Below are 22,001 nucleotides of genomic sequence, written 5' to 3'. Positions count from 1 at the left end.
CAGCCCTGCGGTGGACCGTTGGAGCAAAGGAGCTCGTGGTGTGTGTGGGCCGTTGGACCGATGAGGCCTGGTGGCGCTTGGAGGCGGACGCAGAGGGCCGTGGAACTTGGAGCGAGGTGTGCGATCGGGCCGAAAGGAGTGGTGTTGGACGGCAGCCACAAAGACGACGAAAGACCAGATAAGCCCGAATCCGCGTACATTTTGAACGACGTGACGTGTTCTTTTCGTAATTAATCTCCCTCGTTTTGTGTTTGATATCAGTCGTGTGGGGACGTCCCGATTTAGTTATTAGTATTACCGGCGCGTGTTTTTTTCACTGTTATTACTTTTCAATAATAAATCCTTATATTATTTTCTGTACATATTTGAACGCAGTTTCCTGGGTGTTTCATTTTAATAGATAAGGCTGTGGAGCTCGTTGCGTCTGGCCTCCCGCGCGTTTAACTTTGTGTTGAGCTTGAATCCGCCATTGAGTTTTCGCCTCGGGAGTGTAAAGTCTCGCAATCGGTCATCCGTGTTACCCTACGGTGTTCACCAAGGGTAGTCACGCGACAATATGTATGTATATGTATATATATATATATGTATGTATATGTATATATATATATATGTATTGTTGCGAATATGGAATTTGGCCTCCATATCCGCTTGTAAATATTCCCCTATTTTCTCCAATACTCCCCAACTTTCCCCAATCCCCCATTCCCTAGTCCCATTGCATGTAAATAACAATCAGTAGAGCCGACCTACCCCTTATTCCCCCATTAAATGTCGTGCCCAGGTCCACCGCACCACACGTAGACAACTTTCGGACATCTTGCTAGTTATTCTTAATCTATGTCAGTTAAGGCCTCGTTTCCATTAATTATGACTCTTCGTTGCACCAGAATGTGATTATATGGCACCAGTAGTGAGTTTAGGACCTTTCCCATACCTCCTCCCATCTTCTTCCCCGTCTACAACAACAGAGGGGCACGGCGCTGCGCGGGGGGGAGTGTGCGTCCTCCCACCGGCTCGGTTCGCCGCCATCGACAATGCGCTCCAGACGATGCGCTCCAGACCATGCGCTCCACGGGGTTACCACGAAGGGGCTCCTTGTCAGCTCCTCGTCAAGGGCGGAGCCTGGTAAACCCCCCGCACGCACCCAATGAGAAGCAACGTGCCGATTCCACGAGGCGGAGCTAACGAGCCGAGGGCGTGTCACTCCCCGCCGGATATACGCGGCCACGTAGCGGACGTGACGTCAGATGCGCCCCCAGCTGGAGAAAGAACGTTGCCTACGACCGCTGAGAGGAAGAGAACCCGCCTGAGAAAGAACGTCACCTCTGAGCGCTGCGACGAGACCTCCCCGCATCTCTGGACCGAACCGTGTACCCTGCTTTGAGCCAAGAGTGCACCTTGAGCCATCGATACCCGCTTTCCTGCCATCAACCCCCGTGTGAGTCAGCCGTTGTCCCGTTTGTCTGTCGTCTGTCCGGGGTTAATATAAGATTGTGTCTAAGTGCCTGTCTTTCTATGATGTACCTCTCGTCCCTGTAATCTAACCTTTCCGTACGAATATAATCTCCTCCGGAGGTCTTGAGAATTGAAACATGGGTGTCGTATGTCATTATAACCCAGCCGGGTGTCTTCTTTTTCCTTATTGATCCAGCGTAGCGCGGCTCCGTCAACGTCGAGTATAATCGGGTAATTTGTGCGGACACGACGGCCATTCCGCTCGGCCCACCTTAACATCAAAGTCGTGTCTGTAACAATTGGTTGTCAGGAGTTGGATTCGAACCTGGGACTAAATTTATTTAGCCCAAATTTTGGACACCAATTGTGTTAGTACGGTAACAATTGGTGTCGAGGAGTGAGATTCGGACCCGGGACTAAATTAGTTAGGCCCAAATTTTGGGAGGGAAAATCGAGCCGGAGCGCGTACGGCGCTCGACAAAATCGATCCGGAGCGCGGTCCCGCGGTTACTGCGCTCGCCGAAATTATAACGAAAAAAAAAAAAAAAAATTTGGATTTGTTTTACGAAACTCGAATTTTGCAAGTCGCGCTATGGCGGATCAAGACGGCTGGGGTCCGGTAGGGGAGAGTGAAGCAGGGTCGGTCCAGGACCAAATTGAGGGACATGAGGGACAGGAGGAGAGCGAAGCAGCGAGGGTAGCAGACGCACAAAATAGCGTCGTTGTGCCCGACATTGCGGGAGCGCAAAATGGCGCCTCGCTGGTCACCGCGCCCGCGACCGTGGCAGCGCCCCTGGTGGATTTGAACCTTTTTTTTATACAAATGAAGGCCCTTATGGACAAGAATAATGAAGAAATGAAAAACAGTATGGGGGCAATGAGGGACGAAATGGGGGTAATGAGGGACGAAGCGAGGGGTACCGGTGAGGGGTTAGACAATAATTTTAAGGGATTAGACAAGAAATTTGGGAAGTTAGACAATAATTTTGAGGAGTTAGACAAGAAATTTGGGAAGTTAGACAATAATTTTGAGGGGTTAGACAACGGGATAAAAGAAGTGAAAAATGGGTTAATGGGGGTAGAAAATAGAATGGCTGCCCAGGAGAATCAGATAGAGGGAGTGAAAAATGGGTTAGAGGGGTTAGAAAACAGTATGGAAGGCAAATTGAGGGACATGAGGGACCAAGCGGAAAGGGAAGTTAAACAAATGGAGCAGCAGATAGAGGGGGTCAGAATGGGGGTAGAAACCAAACTGGATGCTCACAGGGAGGAAATGGAGCAGATGAGGGTGGCATCTGGGCAGGAGATGCAAGTGATGGGAGAGGAGATCAGAAGAGGAGTGAGTGAGGAGGTCGGAGGAGTGCGCGAGGAGGTGAGGCACTGTGAGGAGCACATGGAAAAGGAGGTGAGAAAGGCGACTGTAAAGTTACAAGGGGGCATAGAGGACCTGACGCAAGAGGTGGAGCAGCTGACGGTGGGACAGACGGAGTTAGTGGAGCAGGTTCAAAGGAACACTGCGGTATTAGGAGGTTTAAAGGCGACACAGAAAGAACTCAAAGATGACTTGGTAGCGACGAAGAGGGAATGTCAGATGGTACGTGAGGGACTGACAACGAGGTTGGACGAGGTGATAGAGGTAATGGAGACGAAGGACCGGCAGGTGAGGACGCACATGGAAACGGTCAAGGTAGCCTTAGAGGATGAGCTTGAGGAGACGTACCGGGGAATAAAAGAGGTGAGGCACAAATTAGAAGAAGTGGAAGAAGGGGTGAGCGAAATTAAGAAGCGACGGAGAGGGGATAACAAAGAGATAAAAGAGGAGATAAAAGAATTGGTCCAAAGTCTGTGTTTGGATCGTGATGTGCTCATTAACCGGATGAGGGATTCGCAGGCGATGGAGGAGAAGCGAAGAGGAAGAGGACCTGGTGTAAGTGGTGACCAATATGGTCGTGCGTATGATGCGCCAGGGGATTTAAGAAGCTTGGGGGTCGAGATGGACCCGGGTGTTCGTGAGAGGCCACTGGTGAAGTGTGCGACAGGTCTGGTGTGCGAAAGAGGAGGTGTGCGAGAAAGTCCGACTCTGGGGTGTGTGAGGAAAAAGTGTGTGCCAAGGAGTGAGGGTGTTGGCGAGAGTGAGTCGGTCGTAGCGTGTGTGCGAGGGAGCACATGGAAGCGCAGTGTGGTGAGTGTTACAGAGGGTGTGACGGGAGAGTGTGCGCGAGAAAGGTGTGTGACGGACAGGTGCATGAGGAAAGAGTGCGCTGTCAGAAGTAAGGAAGAGTGTCCACCTGTGGTGAGTGTTACAGAGGGTGTAACGGGAGAGTGTGCGCGAGAAAGGTGTGTGACGGACAGGTGCATGAGGAAAGAGTGCGCTGTCAGAAGTAAGGAAGAGTGTCCACCTGTGGTGAGTGTTACAGAGGGTGTAACGGGAGAGTGTGCGCGAGAAAGGTGTGTAACGGACAGGTGCATGGGGAAAGAGTGCGCTGTCAAGAGGAAGGGTGAGTGCGCTGTCAGGAATGGAGGTGAAAGTAGTGAGAGTGACATGGAGCGTGAGTTAGTTGTGACAGGTGAGCGAGGATGTACACCTGGGATGGAAGGATGCACACCTGGAATGGTAGAGCGTGAGTGGGAATGCACGCTGGAGTTGGTGGTGAGGCACGTGGTTGGGTGTGCGAATGAGGGCACACCTGTGATTGTCACAGAGGAGGTGACCGCGGAGGGGGCGCGAAGCGGTGTATTGGTGAGGTGTGCGAGCAACGAATGTGTGCCAAAGTGTTCGGTGGTCAGGTGTGTGACCAAGGCTGTGAGTGGAATGGGTGTACCTGGGTGTGTAAGGAAAGGTACGAGGAGCATGAGCACGGCTGGATGTGTGAGCAAGGAACGGGCTTCGGGGTGTAAGCATGCAGGTGAAGCATCGACGTTAGACGGGATAGAGTTTAGAACGACTTATAGCCGAATCGGGCCCTCGGTGCGTGCTGGGCCTCGCTTTGAACGGCCGCGTCCGTGCTCCACTAGGCGGAGCTGGCAGCCCGATAGAAAGGGTCGTCATGGCGACCACTTTTTGGTGAGACGTGCCGGCAGGTCTAGATCGGGGCATTGGATGGCTCCACGCCGAGGTGGTGTGTGGGATCTCGGCACGGGTAAGCCCCCGTCCCTGCACCGAGTGCCGGACGCATCCAGCCGCTGGCACAAAACAACCAGCATTCATTGTTTGGCTTTACGAAGCCGGGCTTTGGACAGGAATTGGCGCACCGAGAGGTATTAGTGAGTAGACTGGGTGATGAGGTTAGTGTTTTGGACCCAAAATTAGAGAAAAACAAAATTTGATGATTGGCAAGGGATTGGCAGTAGTGATTGGCAGATAATGGTACAGTGATGGGCAATGATTGGCAAATTTTTAATTTGTTGAAATTTGATGTGCAAAATTGGTAGTGAGAGACCCCCGATGTGGTGGGATGGCAAATCCACCATCCCTCACAGGTGGGGGCAAATGCGCAATAGCTTATGGGGTGTATGGCAGTGAAAACTAGCCCGGGTGGGTTAGGATATGGTGTGTAGGGATCTAGAGAAGATGACCTTAGGTAACGTTAAGGTTAGTTAGTGACTGATACCTGTAGTAGGGACGCAGGTAGATTAGTGTGGATGATAATGACGAGGGAGCGCAATAGTTTAAAGGGACGACTGGGAAGCGCAAGTTTCAGAAGGGAGTAGTTAGCTGAGATGATGCCGTGTTTGTGAGGATTGTACAGGTGTGATTGCACAGGTGTGCAACTGGACAGGTGTGTGGAGCAGTGTGTGAGTAATGAGTGTTGTGGATCAGCGCGAATGCGCTTGGGGAGAGAAGGGTGCAGGTGGCACCAGGTGTGAGAGCACAGGTGTGCAAGTACAGGTGTGTGGAGAGAGTTGGAGTAAGTGGTACGGAGTGGTGTGCATGGTGCGAAGGTGTGGATGGGGGAAGAGTGGACCCCTTTCACGAATACCCGGGGCGGGTAGTGTAAGTGTTAGGTAGAGGGTATAGGTAAATTGTGGTTGGATATTGGCATTTGTGGTGCGGTTGCAGAATGGTGTTGTGGATGGGTGCATTAGTGTTGTGGAAATGGCTGGGCGTGTAGCCTGTTAGTGTGTGTAGTTGGTTGGGCACTCCACCACTGTGAGGATGTCGGCCAGGTGAGGCCGCAGGTGGGCTCTGGGAGCCAGTAGTTGTGAGTGGGTGCCTGAGGATCCCGGGTGTGGATCGGGCAGCCCCGTGCCAGAGAGGGCACCGAGTGGGGAGAGTGCCAGAGGGCCTTCCCCAGGTAGTTAGGTTAGGGTAAGGAGCAGGTAAGCTCGGAGGCAACTGCAGTGGTGGAGGTGTGCAGGTGGGTAGACCCACTGGGAGAGGTCCACGTCGCAGCCCAGAAATTGTACGAGGGCACCGGGAGATGAATCGGGGGAGTGAGACCCCAAATTGAAAAGCACCACAGTTTGGCCAATGGGAATTGGTTTTTAGAACCCATAGTGTAAGAGGGCCAATGGTTTGGCCGGAGAAAGACCCCGGGTAGTGTTAAGTTGTAAAGTCATTTAGGAAATAGTTAGGATTGATGAACCTGTCGCACCATACGCAGCCACTTACCTGTGGTGATGATGATGACTCCACACCTGTGTTTTCTTTGTTTTGTTGCAGGAAATGAGATTGCTGTGAGGATTTGTGAGACGCATCACGACGTGGATGAGACATTGGGGTGATTCCATCTCTCCCTCCCTAGGAGGGACTGATGATGAATTGGTAATGGCAAATTTTGATGAGAGTTGAAAATGGCAAATTTGATTGGTTAGGAGGGAGAGAAGACGAATTTGGTTTATGGGAGGAACGGGGAAGACAGTAGGGATGTTTGTTGATTTGTAAAGTAGATGTTTATGGGTAGTGTTGTGTTTTGTGGATACAGTAAGGGGTAAGGGAGGGGCCATGTAGGTTACCTGGTGGGGGGGGGGGGGGCGTACGATAGGAACGTACCTGTCTCACCTGGTTCCCATGTGCCCCCAGTGTGCATCACCTTACATTGCGTGCACTTTTGCGCCCTTACCACCTTACTCACTTGTCTGCTTCTTTTGTCTCCCACCTCCGAGGATCTGGCTTTGGGGTAGAGAGAGAGGAGAGAGAGGTGCTGGCTGCGCAGTTGTGGGCCTGCACTTTCGCTGTTTGCTGCCGGGATCGATACACCATATGGACCGCAATGTTTGTGGCCACCCACAATGGACCGCAGTTCGTTTGCGGCCAAGCACCACCCGGGGATGGACCTATGGGTCAACGTGGCACCTATGCCATACAGGTGAACCACTTTTAGTTAACACCAAGTGCACCACAAGAAGAGCAAGAGACACCTGCAGGGTTAGGGGTTGTCGAATTTATTTTTATTCCAATGAACAATGGTGACTGCACCGATTGGTGGTGGGGTGGTGCTTTTGATGCTCGGGAAGGGTGCTCTGCACGTTATTAAAGGCCGTCGGCCACAGAGCACTCGTGGGTTGGTGTATCGATGTTGGCAAGCGCTCTCTCTCTATGCATAACATCTGCATGTGTTCCTCCAAAAACAGGTCCTGGATCGTAGTGTAAATAGCAGCGTAGTCTTGTAAATAATGCTCCCTACCGGCTGTATGTTTAGTTTGAGAATTCTTTCCGGATTCGGTTATCCTGTGGGTGTGTTTCTGTGAGGAGAAGGGTGCAACGTCGCAGGGGGACATATTTACTCATTTGTGAATATCTGTAAAACTGTCGCACTCAGGGTAGAGTTAATAGTAGAGGGAACTACATTGCGTGCCACACTAAAGTAGGTAAAAATTTATCGGGTCGGGACGCCCCGAGGGTAGAGAAGGGTGCAATGTTGCGAATATGGAATTTGGCCTCCATATCCGCTTGTAAATATTCCCCTATTTTCTCCAATACTCCCCAACTTTCCCCAATCCCCCATTCCCTAGTCCCATTGCATGTAAATAACAATCAGTAGAGCCGACCTTCCCCTTATTCCCCCATTAAATGTCGTGCCCAGGTCCACCGCACCACACGTAGACAACTTTCGGACATCTTGCTAGTTATTCTTAATCTATGTCAGTTAAGGCCTCGTTTCCATTAATTATGACTCTTCGTTGCACCAGAATGTGATTATATGGCACCAGTAGTGAGTTTAGGACCTTTCCCATACCTCCTCCCATCTTCTTCCCCGTCTACAACAACAGAGGGGCACGGCGCTGCGCGGGGGGGAGTGTGCGTCCTCCCACCGGCTCGGTTCGCCGCCATCGACAATGCGCTCCAGACGATGCGCTCCAGACCATGCGCTCCACGGGGTTACCACGAAGGGGCTCCTTGTCAGCTCCTCGTCAAGGGCGGAGCCTGGTAAACCCCCCGCACGCACCCAATGAGAAGCAACGTGCCGATTCCACGAGGCGGAGCTAACGAGCCGAGGGCGTGTCACTCCCCGCCGGATATACGCGGCCACGTAGCGGACGTGACGTCAGATGCGCCCCCAGCTGGAGAAAGAACGTTGCCTACGACCGCTGAGAGGAAGAGAACCCGCCTGAGAAAGAACGTCACCTCTGAGCGCTGCGACGAGACCTCCCCGCATCTCTGGACCGAACCGTGTACCCTGCTTTGAGCCAAGAGTGCACCTTGAGCCATCGATACCCGCTTTCCTGCCATCAACCCCCGTGTGAGTCAGCCGTTGTCCCGTTTGTCTGTCGTCTGTCCGGGGTTAATATAAGATTGTGTCTAAGTGCCTGTCTTTCTATGATGTACCTCTCGTCCCTGTAATCTAACCTTTCCGTACGAATATAATCTCCTACGGAGGTCTTGAGAATTGAAACATGGGTGTCGTATGTCATTATAACCCAGCCGGGTGTCTTCTTTTTCCTTATTGATCCAGCGTAGCGCGGCTCCGTCAACGTCGAGTATAATCGGGTAATTTGTGCGGACACGACGGCCATTCCGCTCGGCCCACCTTAACATCAAAGTCGTGTCTGTAACAGTATGTATATGTATATATATATATACACATACACACACTACCGGTCAAGAGTTTTAGAACACCTCAATTTTTCCAGTTTTTATGGAAATTTATGCAGTTTAATGTCTCAATATACTCTGAAATTAAGCATAGAACAAAAACAATTGGAGATAAAAAAAGAAATCATAGAATCATTTTGTTTAACAAAATTTAATTTAAATTTTTGACTCGGCAAAGTAGCCACCTTTTGCAGATATAACTGCCGAACACACTCGTGGCATTCTTTCTACAATGGAAATCAAATATTGTTCGGGAGGTTCTTCCCAACACTGTTGCAGAAGTTCCCACAAATGTGTTGCACTTGTAGGTTGCTTTGCTTTCATCCTTCTGTCCAGTTAATCCCAAACCAGCTCGATGGGGTTTAAGTCTGGAGACTGTGCTAGCCTTTCCATGATTTGAAGCCTACTGTCTTGTTCTTTTCCTCGAAGGTAGTTTTGACATAGCCTGGAGGTGTGTTTCGGGTCATTATCTTGCTGTAGGATGAACCCCTGACCAACTAGGCGTGTACCAGAAGGTATTGCATGGCGCTGCAAAATACTGTGGTAGCCCTTTTGGTTCAGGGTGCCAGTCACTCTGTGCAAGTCGCCGACTGGATCCAGCAAAAGAGCCCCAGATCATCACGCTTCCTCCTCCATGTTTGACAGTTGGTGTCGCACACTGAGGAACCATCCTTTCGTCGACTTGACGGCATACAAAAACCCTGCATGAAGAACCAAAGACTTCAAATTTTGATTCATCGGTCCATAAGACCTTCTTCCACTCTTCAGTGGTCCACTGGTGGTGCTTCATGGCCCAGGCAAGCCTCTTTTTCTTATTTTGCCATCTTAGCAATGGGTTTCTTACTGCCACTCGACCTGTCAAACCTGCAGCTCGAAGTCTTCTCTTCACAGTTGAAACTGAGACTTGCTTACTTCGACCAATGTAAAGCTGTGCTTGAAGCTGTTGTCCTGCGAGTCGCCTATCACGCAAGCTGTTGACTCTCAGAAAATTGTCTTCTGATTCTGTTGTGGCTTTGGGTCTGCCAGACCGCTTCCTGTCAGAGTTTCCTCCAGTTTCCAATGTACTACTTCCTGCAGTGCAATATTGTCCAAATAATGCTTCAGAGGATGTAATAACAGTCTGTTCTAATACTGCTTTTATACAGACAGGGGGTTTGTAATCAAGTAATCAGCAGAGGTTGGGACACCTGTAGGAATTGTTTGCATCAACTTTGAAGACTTAATTTACTTACATTGCTGCAGAACAGCTGTAAGTTGTTAACCCATTACTTGTTCCCTGAAGAAGGCCTTTTTTTTTTACAATATAACTGTGCAATTTACATTATTTTCCTGTTTTTGCTAACCTAAACTTTTTTTGAACCTCGAGCAGTTTACTGCTTGCCATTGTACCATTTCAGGTTATTCACTGGACATTAAACTGCGTAAATTTAAATAAAAACTGGAAAAATTGAGGTGTTCTAAAACTTTTGACCAGTAGTGTATATGTGTGTGTGTGTGTGTGTGTGTGTATATATATATATATATATATATATATATATATATATATATATATATATATATATATGTATGTATATGTATATATATGTATATATATGTATGTATATGTATATATATGTATGTGTATGTATATGTATATATATGTATGTATATGTATATATATATATGTATATATATGTATATATATATATATGTATATATATATATGTATATACATGTATATATATGTGTATATATATGTATATATATGTATATATATGTATATATATATATATGTATGTATATATATATATATATATATATGTATATATATATATATATATATGTATGTATATATATATATATGTATATATATATATATATTGCACTTGTTTGAGACGACGGCAATGTGTAACACCTGCATTTTATTCTGTTTACAGGCCACGAAAGAAGAGACGCAAGGTCTCATTAGCAAGACAACCAAACTCCAGGCAGAGGGGTGAGGGTTTCCACTTCCCCCTTGTTTTGTCACACTCACCTTTGCTGCCACTCAACATGGACATTTGCGATTTACAAATCAATACAATACGTATATGGGATTTGAACCTGGGATCCCAACACCATTAGCTGTGTGCACAACAGACCAACCCAACCCAAAGAAGTGAACGCCAAACAGGCGAACATTTACATTTTTTGTGCCTAAAGAAGCTTTCTGAAAGTTAGATTACGACCACTGTCAGCACATTTATCATTGGTGTTTTACACCTTTGCATTGGCAGACGGATGTTGGCAGTGCAGGCCCAGGTAGCTGCAGCCTTCCTGGCCAAGTTTCAGTTGCAGCCTAAGGAGGAGCAAGCCTTGCGTGAGCCTGTCACTCAGGTGGTCTATGCTTAGAGCAAGAGCTGATGATGTGTCAAGTGGTAGAGGAGCTTCCGTTTTAATAAAACAAAGCATTTTCATTGCAGGAGTTTTTTGATGCGTTGGATCGAGTAAAGGCGATTCATGACGACGTTAAGATTCTGCTTCGCTCAAATCAACAAACAGCTGGGTGAGATGCCTACAATGATAACATTACTAGTCTTTCAGTATATATTGCCTTTCTTGTTAATATTCCGTTTGTTTAAAAAATGATGAAGCATTTACAGCATTTATGTAAAAATAAAATCCAATGTCATGATTGTGCTTTTGGAAAGTATTTTTCTGTTTGCCTCTACAGACTGGAGATAATGGAACAGATGGCTCTGCATGAGGAAGCGGCATATGAGCGCCTCTACCGATGGGCCCAGAGTACTGTGTAGTAATATTTTGCATACAGTACATTCATCAAAGGCTCATTGAGATGCAATCATTTACAATAAGTACTTTTACAATAGTTTAGTAATAATAACAATAATTACCCTGTGCTTGCGAAGCGAAAACAGGGTTAAGCATTCGGGTGTGTACGTGCATACGTGTCTGCATTTTAAATATTCATTTTCTCGGCAACCGTTGGTCCGATTGACACGAAATTTTACCATATGAGTGCCTCCGCCTGTATAGTTTTTTCCCCATAATTATGACGTCATAGGTCACGTGTTATGGACGCCATCTTGGAAAAACGTTACACCTCTATATCTCTCAAACCACTCAATGGAAAAAATTGAAACATGGCTCATTGTCAAGTACTCACCATGGGGAACAAGATATGTTGATGGTGATATCATTGGTGCCTTAATTATGACGTCATAATTCGACAAGTTCAATGCTTGATCTGATCAGTATGAAAAAAAAATTCCTCCGCAACTGTTAGGCCGTTGGACACGAAATTTTCAAAATATGAGCAGTTCCTCCTGTAGAATTTTTTAAATGATAATTATGAGGTCAGAGGTCACGTGGTACAGACGCCATCTTGGAAAAATTGAAAAAGGTTGCACCTCTATCTCTGAAACCGCACCGTGGAAAAAATTGAAACATAGCTCATTGTCAAGTACTCCGCTTGGGGAATAAGATATGTTAATGATGATGTCATCTGTGCCTGCGTTATGACGTCATAATTCGACATAGACAACACTTATCCAATCATTATTATTATTTTTTTCTCAGCAACTGTTGGTCTGATGGACACGAAATTTTCACCAGTCGGTCTGATGGAGCACCTCCTCCTTGCCTTGCTTAATTGACATATCATTGAGCAACGATAATCATGACGTCATAGGTCATGTGGTACAGGCACCATCTTGGAAAAACGGAAAAACGTTGCACCTCTATATCTCCAAAACTGCTCTATGGAAAAAATTGAAACATGGCTCATGTAATGAACTCCATATGGGGAATAGGTGTTGTTAACGATGACGTCATTGGTGCCATAATTATAACGTCATAATTCGACAGGGACAACGCTTGGTCTGATCAGTTTCACATTTATTGAGCGTGATCTATGCAACAATTATATTAGAGAATATAAATTTATGATGTCATCGCTCACGTGCTCTGGCAGCCATATTGGATCAAATAAAAATAAAAAACGTTCAAAAACAGGAGTTGACTCGTACCAAGTTGACTGTGCAGGGTAAGTATTTCTATGAATACCATCTAGTTTTGAATGCAATAAGTTGGAAATCTTTTGTGGAGCGTGTCGGTCAATGGCAGAAAGGACAAGGATATTCGTAGACATCATTATTGACATGTCAACTTTGATAGACATCATGAACTTTGATAAAATTATTGGCATGGACCTTTTAAACAATGGATAAATGACTTTGGTATATGGGATTTGAACCTGAAATCCCAGCATCATGTGCTGAGGATTCCTATGAGAACGCCTAACTCAAAATTGGGCTGAAAAATGTTGCGTGTGCCGATGGGCATCGAAGCAGATACACCAGGAGAAATCACAGAACCGTCGGAAGGTGTTGGTAAATGAAAATTTACTTAAAGAATGAAAAGAATCTCTAAAAAACCCCAAAAAGTCTCAATTGATATCTTGCAGGATGTTGTTGATGCTTCCCTATAATCATAAAGCTTCCATTTATTATGTAGCTACTTAAGAAGCTCAGTTCATTGTTGCTTACAATGTGTAAACATGCTCTACTAGTATATATATATATATATATATATATATATATATATATATATATATATATATATTAGGGTGGTCCTCAAATGTACACCAAAAAATAAAATTGGACTTTTTTCAGGTGCTTGTTGCTAAAATTGTTCCTTATTGTGAAAAAATGAAATGTGCCAAAGATGGTTTCTATACAACTTTATTTACTACTGTCACACATGGGTTGAAAATTACGTTTCAGTATCGACACACAAAATTGTTTTTAATAAACTAACACTCAGATGTAATCCCAAATCAGTAAGAATGTATGACAATCATCATAAACACACAGAGTTGGAGTCCTCCAGACCATTGTTTCCTCATTAATAAGTTATGGGGTAAATTATTCCCTCCTTATCTTGTTTGCATTGGGGAACTGATGGCGATGCCACTCAACAACTTGCAACAGGTACTGGCGCTGCTGTTCATCCTTTGTCAAGACTTGATTGTAGTCCTGTATTAATGCTACACCACATTCTGCAAAGTCGTTGACAGTGGCAATACTGCGCAAGACTTGCTGTGATGACTGAAATGATGGGTCATCGGCCCACTCACCAGGGTCCTTTTCTAGGAAGTCAGTATTGACTTTGAATGCAGTAAAAATTCGCAGTGAGGCAGAAGTAACAAAATCTGCAACAGTCTTGGCAGCGATGGCTTCTTTTGCTGTAAGATCCACATGTACCCGTGGTTGAGGATTCTCTTGGCATTCTTCTTTAAGAGCAGCTACTATTATTCGCTTGACATCAAGCTCAACACTATCGTCAAACAGAGCAAGTCCTGCCAGTTCTTCGCTGAGGTACCACAAGTGATTGGAAAGCTTTTTGCTGGTGGCTTCGGCAATCACTGAATCAGGATAGAAAATGAGTGCTTTTAAGAGAGCTAGGTCTCCAGCGGGAGCACCATTGGCAGATGGAGCGCTGAACCAGGCTTTGGTATACACTGCTCCAACAAATGCTGTAAAACGCTTTATGCCAGCGAGTTCCTTTGGGGTCAGTCGAAACTGATCACGGAACAAGTAGATCTTGATTCCATAAATCACACGGGCCATCCATCTTGCCCGATGCATGGCTCCTGGCTGCATGAACCTGAATCCTCTCGGAGGACGCTCACCAAACAGAATAATAGTCAACTCAAGAAGTTCACGGTAGTCATCTCCTCGTTGGCCCGATTCCAGTTTCTGGATGCAGAATGAAACGACATCTTCTTTGCAACTTAAAAATACACCTGAAACTACAGAGTCCAGGTCATCAGGCATCATTGGCTTAAACTTGCTTTGGTCAATGGAATTCCAGTTTGACTGAAAACACTTGAAGACGGCTATCTCAGGTCCTTTTGATGGACCAAGAAATGGTTTGAATGCTGCCATTGCTGCCTCTACCACTAGTTCCAGAATGTGATGCCGGCATGCAAAATGTAATAGTGGTCGTCCAAGCTTTTGCTGCAAAATAGTGCACGCACCAAGTGCTGAACTAGTGTTGCTGGCTGTCGTGTCAAAGCTCATACCTGCCACCATGTCTTGCAAATGCCATTCTTCGAGGCATTGCATAACAGCAGCAGCTGGTGCTAGTCCAGTTCCTGCTGGCAGCTTTGGCACACCCAGAAGCTTTCCAGTTCCTTGTGGGTCACTGACAATGACAGGAAGGCGATCAACTTTTTTAGTCCCATCGTCTGGAAGGAGCTTGCCATCCCAATGAACCACCAGACTTGTGTTTGGAGCATAGGATGCCTGGATGTCACCTGCAATTGTCTTTTTTTTTTTTTTTTGTATACAAGATCGAGTATACAAGTTTTGTATACAAGGTCTTCCGTTGGATCCGCCTGGATTTCCTGATCGATGTGCGGTTGATGGCCAACTCTGAAGGGTCGTGTCCCAGAGCAGAGGCTGCTGCTGACAAGATGTGAACAGCTGATCGATCGCTAACCTTGGTGCGGTCGAGAGCTGCTGTTAGATCCGGTGTAACAATGCTACTTGCACGCTTTCGGCTCTGCCTCTTTTAAGCAGATAGAACAGCAGAGTCGTCATGATCACTGGCTTCAGCACTGCTGTCTGTTGATGATGCTAGCTCAGGTCTCCTCTCGGGCTGCTTGCTTCTCTTTTTCATGCTGCTCTCTTTCAGTCAACACCTTGTCGCGTTGATGTGCCCGCTCCTCTTTTCCTGCTAGCACCTTGTCAACACCAACCATAAAGCCCCGTTGACCTGGCTCCCGTTGTGCCTTAAGGAATTCACGGTCCTCTGGTATTTTGATCAGATCAAGGACATCAACATGAGCAATGTCAAATAAGTCACGTAGACCGGTTTGAAAGTGCTCTTCTTTCTTTATCTGAGGGACAGATCGCCGGCTCTTTCCTTTCAGGATGGATCTGTATTGTTCTACTTTTCCCTCTAGTTTTGCAATGATATTCCGCTCATCTGCAGTGGGGATCCGTGCTTTCTCCCAGATGCATAATGTCTCAAAAACAACAGTTGCGGCACTGCTTATGTCCAATTTCTCAACATGATGTAGCTTAAAGTATCGCTGCAGAATCTCTTGCCAAGATGGGAGCCGAGTTTCTGGTAGTTTTTCAATATGGCAGCCTATCAGCCACACATGGTTCTTTTTTCAGGTTGCTCTTCTTGAAGTACTTGCACTCGCCATCATAACTGAAACAAACCGAAATAATTTCTTTTTTCGTGCTGATTAGCAGATTAGCAGGGGCCATGTGACAGTGGTAAAAGTTTTCAAAATGAAATGAAATTTTACCCAATTTGTTCTCTCTACAGGTGTAATAAAAAAATGGAAAAGCACTTTAGAAAAGTTAATGTTTACATTTGAGGACCACCCTAATATATATATATATATATATATATATATATATATATATATATATATATACAGTGAAACCTTGACTTACGAGTGCACCAACTTACGAGTTTTCCGAGATACGAGCCGTCGCTCGGGCGGTTTTTTGCTTTGTGATGCGAGCCGAGATCTGAGTTACGAGCTTACGCCACCCGCTACCAGGTGGCCCAACGAGCGTTCAGGTCACGTCGTTATCTTGCTGTGCAAGCATCTCTGCCGTATATCGCTGCTGCTTTGTTTTCGCATTTTGTTTATTTTGGAAAATTTCTTAGTTTTAACCATGGGTCCTAAGAAATTGAGTGCCAAGGGCAGTACTGAGAAGAAGAAAAGGATGATGTGCTTGGATATAAAACACGCAATCGTCAAAAAACATGAGCGAGGTGTGCGTGTTGTCGACTTGGCGAGGCAGTACGATTGTAGTACTTCTACGATATGTACGATTTTGAAGCAGAAGGAGTCGATAAAGGCTATAACGCCAGCCAAGGGCGTTACGATTATTTCAAAGCTCCGGACCTCTGTCCATGAAGAGATGGAGAAGTTGTTGTTTGTGTGGTTGACGGAGAAGCAGCTCGCAGGAGATACCGTGACCGAGAGCATCATCTGTGAGAAGGCACGAGACATTTACGGGGATTTGGTGCAGCAGACGGCGGGAACATCAACGGACGAGGCATCAGAAGAGTCATTCAAAGCCAGTCGGGGATGGTTTGATAATTTTAAGAAGAGGACCGGCATTCACTCCGTCGTCAGGCATGGTGAGGCAGCAAGCTCGGATGTGAAGGCAGCTGAAGATTTTATTATAACTTTTGCCGAACTGATAGAAGCCGAAGGATACATCCCCCAGCAAATCTTCAACTGTGACGAGACAGGGCTCTTCTGGAAAAAGATGCCGAGGAGGACGTATATAACGGCAGAGGAGAAGAGCATGCCAGGCCACAACTTGTTCAGAGTGCCGGCGATAGCTCGCCTTCTCTTTGTGGAAGACACGGTGAGATCCTCAACATCCATCAACTAATGGGACGCAAACGGGGCGCCCAGTTTAGCGGTACACACATTGATGAATCACCCTGCCTGTGAAACACCGACATGACAGGTTATAGCTGGGTCGGGATTCAAACCCAGGCTGGACAGTTTAGAGTCAAGTGTGCGTACCTCCAGTCCAGGCCATCCTGCCAACTTGTATGCTGCATACAGGTGAAATATAAAGCGCGAGATATTTATATATATATTTTTTATTTTTAAATTGGTGTGGTTTTTGGGGGGCTGGAACGGATTAATAGCATTTCAATTCATTTTAATGGGGAAATTTAATTTGAGAAACGAGCAAATTGAGTTACGAGCTCGGTCACAGAACGAATTAAACTCGTAAGTCAAGGTTTCACTGTATATATATATATATATATATATATATATATATATATATATATATATATATATATATATATATATATATATATTGTTGTGGATCTGTCGCCGGCCTCTTCCCCTTATCAAGGGGGGATTAGTCCCCTTGTCTTTGACTGACCTGGCGTGACCCGGGACCTATTACGTCCCTTCCGGACAGCGCTAAATAGGGTTGCAGGACCAAATTCGCTGTTGCCTAAGTACTGGCGCTGCCCTGGAAGCGAGGAAATAAGCCCCACACGAATCACGTGCTGATGGAAGACGCCGAGCGGTTTTGCGTACACGTGATCCGCGCCATTATAGATGGTGGAACCCGATTCAAGCGGTTCTAATCGTGCCACGCTTAGCCAATGGAGAAATCACGAAGACGATCGAATTGGAAGAAAGAACAGGAAGAACAAATTATTTAATAATTATGCACCTATATACAGGGATCGGTAGAAGCAGCAGAGACACAGGGCAATCCTTCAAACAGTCTTACTTAATACCGAAAGACAACGGGCCCGTCTGACACACACACTCACACGGGGATTGCAGACGGCAGGATGATGTTCAGCGCGTCTAGGGATGGCTCTCGTGCAGCGTCCTCCGGTCCCCGGCACGTCCCGCGCAGATGGATGCAGGAGAAGGCAGGAGGTTGTTGCGCGTATCGTGTCGCCTGAACGGAGCGGGTTATCACTGGGCGAACGGTAGGGAGCGGACTCTGGCGCGGCTGGCGGTTACTCACTCGCGGTTGTAGCTGCGTTTACTCGCGTGGCTGGAAAGCCTATATGCGTTGCGAGGTTAAAGTTCAACAATGGCGAGTGATGCAGGTTCTCTGGTCCTCTCTCCTCTGCGAGTCCTTTATCGTCCCTCTCTCCTCTGCGAGTCCTGCAAGTCCTTCTCCCCCAGCAAGTCCTCCAAGTCCTTTTGAGGGCTTTTCGCATGGGCTTATATAGACCCGGCCTGTGAACCTTCGAGAACTCACCAGACTCTCTTCGCCACGCCCTCTCACGCCATGCCGCTAGAGCTCTGATTGGTTGGTGGCTCTTACCCTCTCCACCACGCCGCTCACCCCGACCCCATGCCCCTCCTTCACCTTCCGAGGCCCTGCCTCATGTTAGCTTGACTAGGGGACAGCCAAATGGGGCGCGGGATGGATTACGCCCATCCTACTAGGGCTTTTTAGCCGCACTGGGTTGCGCCGACAGGGTGGAATGGTTTTTCGGGCCTATTCTCCAGTCTTTACACAACGCAGGTACTAAGAGAGGAAATGGCCTATTCTCACACATACTAAGACATAACTATACTACAAATGGGCCTATATGTTGCTCGTGTGACTAACTATGGGGGGCAAACCTTTAGCATTTATTGACCAAATGTACACGTCTCAAAACTGCAACTATATATATATATATATATATATATATATATATATATATATATATATATATATTGTTGCGGATCTCCGACGTCGGCCTTCCCCCCTTCCCCTTGTCCTTTATCTGGCCGACGCGATCCTGAAGTTATAACGTCCTTCCTGGGCAGCGTTAGGTAGAGTTTTTAGGACTAGGGATTCGCTATTACCTAAGTACTAACGCTGACTGGAAACGAGGGAATAACTCCTACCCGAATCACGGATATTGTTGGAATATGCCGAGCGGATAGCAATCCGCGACCCGAGCTGTTAACAGGTACTAACCCGATTATAGCGGTTGGGATCGTGCCACGCTTACCCAATTGAGAAAAGACTAGGACGATCGGATTAGGAAGAAACCAGGAAGAACAAGGTAATTTATTTACAATGTACAAAGAAGAGGAAAAGAAAGGAATGTACAAGGAAGAGGAAGGAAAAGTACACAGGGCAGCCTTAATAACAGTCTTGCGTATCCCTTGGACTTGGGCCCGTTCGCTCTCAGACTCGGTCTCAGACGCAGACTCACGCGGGGATGTAGAAGGTAGGGTGGAAGGTCCGACGATGGCGTTCCCAGCTCGTCCGGTCCCCGACTCGTACCAGCAGACGATGGTGGAAACCCGGCAGGCAGCTCTCCGCGTAGTGTAGGCACGAGTGACGGGGAAAGGTCAGTAAGCTGGGCTATTGGTGTACGTAATATGTGTACCGGCGCCTTTACACTCGCTCTCGGTATTACTCGCTCCAAGCGCCCCTTCCCCTATGCACGCTGCAGTCCTCAGCAATGCGTGCCGCGCGCTCGCCCTTTGTAAGCTGGTTACCACAGCGCGTCTCTCCCTCTCGTACTCAACTCTCGTACCAGTTCTTTTCATGCGAGCTCGCCCAGTCAGTCCTCTATTGGTAAAGCACATATATTCTCAAGTCCTCTCATAAGTCCTCTGTAATGAGCGCTGCTGTGTAAGTCCTCCTGGTAAGGGCTTTGCGTGCGCGGTTTCATAAGCCAAGCCAGCGAACGCTCTGGAAGCCACAACCACGCCCGGTCAGGCGATCTCACCTTAGCCCTGGTTGGCTGGTGTGGGCTTACCGGCTCCGCCTTGAGGTGTTTAGATAAGGCCATGTCCAGGAGTTGCATCTGTGTTGTGTCAAACAAATAAGACTAGGCCCTTCCGTTCATTTTGGCAGCCTCCCTCCAAGCGACGCCATTAAGCGCTCTCCAGTCTGGGCCCCATCGGCCCTCCCAATTTGTTACGCTCCTTGGCCAGCAGCCTTCGCTGCCCTTGGGCTCGCTCAACTCAGCCCAAAAGCCACGAGGCAAAGCCCGGAAAAAGGGAGCGGAGCGCAAGGATGGAGGTGCGGCCACGTCATATATATATATACCCATATATACAGACTTGGCATTTAATATGGAATAATTTTTTGTGGGGGTGAACTTACTTTTCAAGATGTCTTAGAACCAAAAGTTCATTGGAATTATGTTGAAATTATTCTAGATTTTGTTAATGTGACCTTTAAAAGAAACAAAAACCACATTTGACATTTCGAAACAAATAAATTGATCCTTGAAAGTGATGTAAACTGACATCGAACTCAATTCATGGACAGTACTGTGTTAAACTTCTGTACGTTTTCCAGAAGTATCTCTTTATTTTGCACATTAGCCAAAAATTTTTTTAACAAAAACAAAAGTTAAATTACCACTGGGATTACCGACAGTAAAATTACAGTTCAGTACTTCGTGTAACCCCCACGAGCATTCAGGAGAGCACGTACACATTGAGGCATGCTGTTCACGAGATTTGCCAAGGTTTGGACAGGAATCGCTTGCCATGCAGTGACAATAGCCTGCTGCAATTCACGCACAGAGGTCGGCTGCTGGTCCAAGTGGTCGATTTGACGCGTTAATTCTGCCCACAAGTTCTCTATCGGATTCATATCCGGGGACATGGCAAGCCACTCCATATGCTCTACACCACGGTCAGCAAGAAAGTGTTGGATCATGCGAGCACGATGAGGCCGTGTATTGTCATCTTGGAAGACAAAGTTTCCTCGAAAGGCTGCACGAGCAAATGGAAGCAATGTTTCTTCCAGAATGGCCCTGTACTTGAACTGGTTCAGGTTTCCATTCAGAACAACCAGGTCAGTTTTGCCCCCTGCATGAAAGCAGCCCAAACGGTCACCCCACCACCTCCAGCTTGGACTCTTGGCACTATACAATCTTTGTTGTAGGCTTCATGCACTTGTCTGCGCACACGGACACGGCCATCTTGACGATAGACCAGAAATCTAGACTCGTCACTGAAGATCACATGATTCCAGTGTCCTGGCTGCCATTGACAATGCTCTCTGGCCCACTGCAATCGGCGCTCGTGGTGTTGTCTGGTCAGGCGTGGCTTTCTCAGGGACACCTGGCACGATAGCCTGCTTGAACCAGTCGTTGGTTGACTAGCCTTCTGGATACAGGCACATTTGTCAGTTGCTGCCACTCAGCCCTAAGCCGATTAGCTGACTTGGTACGGCCATTGCGGACTAACCGGTGCAGATGGCGATCATCCCTCCTTGTGGTTCTGCGGGGACTTTCTGGCCTCGGTATTGGAGTAGGGACACCCCTCTGAGCATTTCGCTTCAGGATCTTTGACACCTGACCTTGAGTGATACCATACTGCCGAGCAATAGCACGCTCTTTCATGCCGTAATTTCGTAAAGCCACCACTCAATGACAAACAGCATTGTCGAGTTGACGGACCATCTCCAGAGGAAGCGGCAATAACTTTTGGAGATGTGCAGCAGTTGTTTTCCACGAATACAGAACGCAACAACCCTTGTATACCCGACTGTGAAGCCAATTGTCAAATGCACCTGTCCGTACATTTTGCCACGCCACCTGTGATATAATCCTGTTGTTGAATTCTTGCTGCGACAGACAATCAGTGACATGGTTCTTTTAACAAATAAATCACCAAAGTGTAAAAGAAACTCACCAGATTGATATACTGAGTTAAGAAAGTAAACCCAAGTCAAGAAAAAAAAAATATTCCATATTAAATGCCAAGTCTGTATATACCCATATATATATATGTGGGTTGGAGAGCGAGGAGCTAGGGGTTGGAGAGTGAGGAGCGAGGGGTTGGAGAGTGAGGAGCGAGGGGTTGGAGAGTGAGGAGCGAGGGGTTGGAGAGCGAGGGGTTGGAGAACGAGGAGCGAGGGGTTGGAGAGTGAGGAGCGAGGGGTTGGAGAGCGAGGAGCTAGGGGTTGGAGAGCGAGGAGCGAGGGGTTGGAGAGCGAGGAGCGAGGGTTTGGAGAGCGAGGAGCGAGGGGTT

General features: G+C 47.0%; 1 protein-coding gene across 1 annotated transcript in view; it reads left to right on the top strand.

Annotated features, from left to right (window-relative positions):
- COG6 (component of oligomeric golgi complex 6) overlaps positions 1-22,001 on the top strand; it is a 144,940-nt gene that overhangs the window by 28,060 nt on the left and 94,879 nt on the right. Inside the window, exons 4-7 of the mRNA XM_068128500.2 lie at positions 10,408-10,466; positions 10,747-10,846; positions 10,933-11,015; positions 11,184-11,254. Coding sequence (XP_067984601.2) covers positions 10,408-10,466; positions 10,747-10,846; positions 10,933-11,015; positions 11,184-11,254 — 313 coding nt within the window. The remainder of the gene's footprint in view (positions 1-10,407; positions 10,467-10,746; positions 10,847-10,932; positions 11,016-11,183; positions 11,255-22,001) is intronic.

The sequence above is a fragment of the Myxine glutinosa genome, chromosome 9 (assembly GCF_964187855.1).
Source record: "Myxine glutinosa chromosome 9, kmMyxGlut1.1, whole genome shotgun sequence".
NCBI classification, from domain to species: Eukaryota; Metazoa; Chordata; class Myxini; order Myxiniformes; family Myxinidae; genus Myxine; species Myxine glutinosa.
This window is presented reverse-complemented; position numbering and strand designations above follow the sequence as displayed.